At 41.6% G+C, this 6177-nt stretch overlaps 1 protein-coding gene across 2 annotated transcripts in view; it reads right to left on the minus strand.

Annotated features, from left to right (window-relative positions):
- Positions 1-234: 234 nt before the first annotated feature.
- LOC103131010 (gastrula zinc finger protein XlCGF57.1-like) overlaps positions 235-6177 on the minus strand; it is a 6943-nt gene continuing 1000 nt past the window's right edge. Inside the window, exons 1-3 of one of the 2 annotated variants that reach the window (XM_007542546.2) lie at positions 4931-5612; positions 3090-3176; positions 235-2724 (exon numbers count right to left, since the gene is read on the minus strand). In XM_007542546.2, the coding sequence (XP_007542608.1) occupies positions 959-2659 (1701 nt within the window). In that variant the 5' untranslated portion in view covers positions 2660-2724; positions 3090-3176; positions 4931-5612 and the 3' untranslated portion in view covers positions 235-958. Of the gene's footprint in view, positions 2725-3089; positions 3177-4930; positions 5613-6177 lie in introns of those variants that run through there. The other variant, XM_016666330.1, reaches the window with a different exon arrangement.

The raw sequence follows: 6177 nt of genomic DNA on the forward strand, positions 1-6177 counted from the left end.
GAGAGAGAGAGAGAGAGAGAGAGAGAGAGGAACTCTCGCTCTCTCTCTCTCTCTCCACCCGCAGAGGGCGAGAAGGGATTTTTTTTTTTTTTTTTTAAAAAATCCATCTTTAATGTTTGACAGCTGTTCCTGACTCAGGGAAATTGCAAACTTCATGAAAGGATGAGGTATTTATGAACATATTTAAAATCTAAAAACCACAAAATCAACAAATTAAATGATTACATTAGATGATTATCTGTTAATAATCACTTATTTAATTTATAGATGAATGAAGTGAAGACACAAGAACAAACATCAAATGTGACAGTTTGAACCTCAGAAGGTCCCGTTCAGACTCACGGAGCCCCGCCCAGTAAAGTCGCCCTCTGACCAGACCGGCTGCTGGTCACACTGGTTTTGTGACCTTCACCAGTTAGAAAAATTATCATTCTGAGACATTAAAGTGGATCAGACTCATCTCTGAACTCCTGGACCACAGCTTCTTGATGTTGAAGGACTTTTATAAAAGATTTTAAGGATTTTAAACATTTAGTTTACATCCCAGATGTAAACTAAGCCATCTTCCTTCGGTATCTGGCAGGAGAAAGATTAATCTAGAGTCTCAATATTCATCATAACAGCTTAATAATTATAAATGTTGCACTTAGACAATCTCAGGACAGTTGTGGAAACACAAAGTTCATAAATTAAATTCTTTTTTGACTCTAGTGGCCTTCACTGAACCGTTGATGGACAGGAAACAGGGAGGAGAGAGGAGACAGAGACCGGGAACTAAACCTAGGACAGCTACGCTAACGACTGCAGCTGCTGCGCTCTACTAACTGAACAACGCAGCACCATGTTTCTGAGTATTTTCTAAATTCAACTGACTTTCAGCTGTTAATAATAATAAATAGTCTTTATCTTGAAACTTCCAGATCATCTCTAGATTCAGTTCTTCACACATCAGTCCACCTTAATCTGACTGATCAACCACACAGCTTAGATCCTCACCTGTGTGAGTCTTCATGTGACGAGCCAAGTCATTACTCTGTCTGAAAGGCTTGTCACATAATGCACAGCTATACGGTTTCTCTCCTGTGTGGGTTCTAAGGTGACGGGTCAGATCGTTTCTCTGTCTGAAGGATTTGCTGCATAGCTGACAAGGGTAAGGCTTCTCTCCGGTGTGAGTCATCATATGATACCTCAAGGTTGTTTTCTGGACAAAACCTTTACCACAAGCCAGACACTGGAAAGGTTTCTCTCCTGTGTGAGTTCTATGATGACGGGTCAAATCGTTCCTCTGCCTAAAAGACTTATCACACACTTCACAAGCATACGACTTCTCCCCAGTGTGAGTCCTCATGTGTCTGGACATGCTGCTGCAGTCACTGAATGATTTACCACACACTTTACAGCAACATGGCTTCTCACCTGTGTGGGTTCTCAAGTGAACGGTCAAATGCCCGCCGAAGCGGAAAAGCTTCCCACACACCTTGCAGATGTACGGTTTCTCCCCAGTGTGAGTCCTCATATGTCTGAGCATGCTGCTGTACTCACTGAAGCTTTTACCACACACTGAACACGAAGATGGCTTCTCACCTGTGTGAGTTCTCATGTGACGTGTCAGGTCGCCATTTTGTCTGAAAGATTTGTCACACAATTCACAATTAAACGGTTTCTCTCCTGTGTGAGTCCTCAGGTGACGCACAAAGTCACAACTCCGCCTGAAAGATTTATCACACGACTCACAGGAATACGTCTTACTGCCTGCGTGAACTCTCAGGTGACGACTCAGCTTAGACTGCTTGTTAAAGGCTCTCCCACAGGTCACACATGAGAAAGGTTTCTCAGCCATGTGTGTCCTCCTGTGGCGAGTGAAGTCACTGCTGTGTCCAAAAGATTTCTGACACACCTCACACTGATACGGTTTCTCACCTGTGTGAGTCCTAAGGTGGCAAGTCAAATCACTCCTCTGTATGAAGGATTTACCACAGAATTCACAGCTGTGTGGCCTCTCTCCTGTGTGCGTTCTCATGTGGTAACTTAAGGTGGTTTTCTGGATGAAACCTTTACCGCACACCGGACATTGGAAGGACTTCTCACCGGTGTGGGTTTTCATGTGTAGAGTCAGGTCCGGCTGCCTGAGGAAACTTTTCCCACAAGACTGACATGAAAAAGGCTTCTCACCTGTGTGAGTCCTCAGGTGAGCAGTCAAGTACCTGTGCTGCCTGAAACTTTTACCACACACATCACAGGACACATCTGTCTTGCGTCTCTTGGACTTTGAGTTGTCCTCATGGCTCCTGGACATCCAACATCTCTCACGTGAGTTCTGGTCTGTCTGGGATCTGAATGCGTTTTGGGCTTCGGGGGAGAACTGGTTCTGGTTTGGTTCTGGGTCCATGGGGTCATGGACTGGTATCATGAAGGTTTCGGTCTCCTCCTTCACTACAACCTGCTGGTAGCAGCAGATGTCCTCCTGCTCCTCCTTCATTTCCATCATCTGCTCCGGTTCCGGATCTATATGGACTATTCCCAGGTCAGCAGGGCTCACCACAGAGCTGCTGCTCTCCTGCTTCACTACAAGCAACCCTTCATCCTCTTCTTCCTCTCCGAGTTGAGCTTCTGGTTCCTTCATCTGTTGTGGTTCTGGTTCCTCCTGTTCCTCATTCATCTCAGGTCGTGTGGGATCTTTGGGTCAACAGTAGAGTCTCTCTTCCTCCACAGTAAGAGGCAGAGCTGAATCACAGCAAGACATGAGAAAATACAACTGCAACCTTAATAACATTTTATTGTTGCAGATAACAGAAACAATAAATTTATCACCAATAATCTGCTGTTATATACACACCAGAGCATTAGGGCCACTTAAAAAGAATTTGAACTTTTGTTCTGAATTTTGGCTTTAATCTTAGAATATTTCAATTTAAGTTCTTTTGGCCAATTAACGTCAGAACTCTGAAAAAATCTGAATTATAAGACAAAAGTCAGAATTTTGGGGGAAAATAATTTTATTTTTTTATTATTTTTTTTCAGTTGTCTTAATTCCTCAAAGTTGCATCTAATTCTGAACATTTATTGAGTGAATTAGTGAACATAAAGACCTGAGACGTGATGTTTCCTTCTTAGATAATTTTAACACACAGGAAGTTGATGTCCAGACACAGGAAGTTCTTCTTGTTAACAGGATCCTGTGGAAAGCACAAAATGTCAAAAAGGTCAACAAACAAGCCAGGTTGAAATATTTATAAGGAATGTTTCACAGTGATGAAGTTTTTATCACTACAATAGTCTCAAAATGCGGGAATGTCAGGAGGATCCAGTCCGTTATTTTCCCTCAAACAGTCAATATGGAAATTACAAACCAAATATTCCTGAAGTAATTTTTATACTCATTAATCTGAATATGTTGCTTTCATATTTGAAAACATGCTCTTATTTTGAAGGCGCTGCAGGCAGTGGCAGTGTCTCATTTTTGGATCATGTAGGACAATGTAGTCATGCTGCAGATTTATATTTATTTAGTTGAGGGTACTGTAGTGTCTAATAACATTTGCTCTTTAAACATGGCAGGAAGAATTTCGCTGCTCCAGCTTCTGAACAGGACAGAAGCCTGTCTCACCCTCAGTTTATTGTGAGACAGGAAATCAGGCTCGTCTGCCGTCTCCCAGTGCTAACTGCAGAAATACTAAGCAAAACCAGGAGGGCTTTAGCGCTGTTAATCACTCACATGGACATGCTGCTCACGCCCTCCCTCCCTCTCTCTCTCTGCTATGCTACAGCTGGTTCACTACAGCAGTGCCTGTCATGAATGCTACGGCTTGTTAGCATAGCCACTGATGACAGAGGATAAACTGTTTTTCTGGACGGGTAAATTGTTTCTCCTCCTAGCACATTAAGCACCACATACATGAGTTTGATTGACAGAGCCAAGACCCTCCTCTTGGCTCCGATTGGTTGTTTCTGACCGGGGGCGGTGCATTTCTGTAGATGCTAATAGTAGCATTGCTCAATTTTTTTTCCCACAGATGAACTCTCATATTAAACTGTCAAAGTGATGACATTTTTAATATTTGTAAAAACACTTTTTAAATAAAAACCTAACCTAACCCTAAACCTAACTTTAGAAAAGGAAGCAAACAGACTAAAAAATGAGTCTGAATTATTTGTGTTTTATGTATGTTTATATCCATGTTTGACCTTCCTGTTGTGAATCATTCACTTTTATAAAACTAATTACAGTCCTGCTTCCCATCTGGGTTTTTATTTAGCCCTCTTCAAAAACATCATGGAGACACTTAGGAGTCCCAACCCTTTTGCTCATTATAGCTAAAACAAGAGACGTTTGATCTGATTTCACTTCAGACAGGGAGGGAAAAAGGTGCATGCATTTTTTGGGGCGTATGTAAACTTGTGGCCTCTGCTGTAGATATTTATATTATCTCCTTTTTAAAGCCTCTGCCGCCAATTGTGACTTAGTATGATGGGAACCTACGTACGGCAGCCGTTTCCCAGATGGAGCGTAAAGCCATCTTCTAAACCTGATTCTCTCTTGCTACAATCTGCTAAATGAACAGAAACTTGTAGATTACAAAAAACAGCAAGAACTGAAAAAATATTCACAGTATTGCAAATACACAACTGAATTATCAATAAAATGCAATATTTTCCCTGTAAATAACACAATCCCACATCTTGTATAATAAATTCAGTTATCGTCCTTGTGTTTTAATCAGGCATCTTCGTAGCTTCTATAAACATCGGCCTCAGACGCACAGGCTAGCGAGTAGATCTGAAACACCTCCTCCTGGGGACGAAGCTAAAATATTCCTGGTTTCTGCTTTAACATCTGCTGGGTCATTATTTATTCTGATTATTTATCTGCAGTTTTCTTTCTGTCGGAGTAAAAAAAAGAAAAGACCGAAATGGCAATAACAACGGATACCTTCTGTTTCCTCCGCAGCACCATCTAGACACTTGATCCTCCTCTCGGTTTCGTTAGCTCATCGGAACCGCGCCCAATTAAACCACCTTGTTCTTCCGGACCGGGTTCGGTTCTCCACCTGTTTCCCAAGAATCCAGTACACTGATAGATTCAGCTCAAGCAGCAAAAAAACACGATAGACAGAGGATAGCGCTGATAGCGCAATGTTATTTATTTCCGCCGGATGTACGTTCAACGGCGTTCAACCAGGAACAGTGACCGCCCCTTGAGTTCCGCTTCCAGCTGGAAACTTTCCAGAGGTTGTTTACTTTTTGCTTCTGTTTCAAACATAATGTGTAAAATAAATAGTTTTATCTAAAACTAAGAGTGAAACTTTATTGCTACAGTACTAAAATTGTTTTAAAAGTCTAAAAACCAGAGAACATGACCAGAGATGGGCAGTAACTGGTTGCATTGGAGAAAAATTTTGTTGAGTAACATGATATGTTTTTCTCGTACTTGAATAACATCATTGTAAGATAATGCTACTTTTACTTGAGTACCATTTCTGGACCCTCAACCCGGTACAAGTAACAACACAATACAAGCAACATGTTCTGCTCAAATGTATTGTTTCGTTGTGGTGTGATTTATTTTTCTTCATTATTTTGAGAACCAAAATCTGCTTTTTCTTTTCTTTTCTTTTTCTTTTTTTTTTTACATTATTTAAATAATATTTCTATATTTTAATTGTCATTTAGATCTATCTTTAAATAATTTGTTATTGTCGCTTTTGTTCTACTCTGGCTCAAAATGGGAGAAAATGTCATCCATCCATCCATTTTCTGCACAGATTGCCCCTACAGGGGTCAGGAGGTGCTGGTGCCTCTCCAGCTAACGGCGGGGTCACCCTGGAGACGTCAGTTCATGTAGAACCTGTCCTAGCCAGCAGAGGGAGCCCTCCTCTGTTCAGAGAACTCACAGCGGCCAGGAGCATCAGAGGTCTCACTACGGTCATCACTAAACATTATTTATAATCCAAACTATGTCACAGTGAAGCTGTGATTTAGTGTTTAATCTTCTTGTGGTATGTTGGTGCGGATTCACCTTTAAGGTGAGTGGTGGGCGGCACCAACGTAGCCTTTAAAGCAGGTGTGGGGCGCGCGCTCACATTTGTTTTGAGCTGTTGAGATGCGTTGTGTGAGCTTCTGTGATCCTGTCTTTCCTCAAACACCAAATAATGGTCTTCAGGATTGTGGTTGTGTTGG

The sequence above is a fragment of the Poecilia formosa genome, unplaced genomic scaffold, assembly GCF_000485575.1.
Source record: "Poecilia formosa unplaced genomic scaffold, Poecilia_formosa-5.1.2 Scaffold708, whole genome shotgun sequence".
Lineage (NCBI taxonomy): Eukaryota > Metazoa > Chordata > Actinopteri > Cyprinodontiformes > Poeciliidae > Poecilia > Poecilia formosa.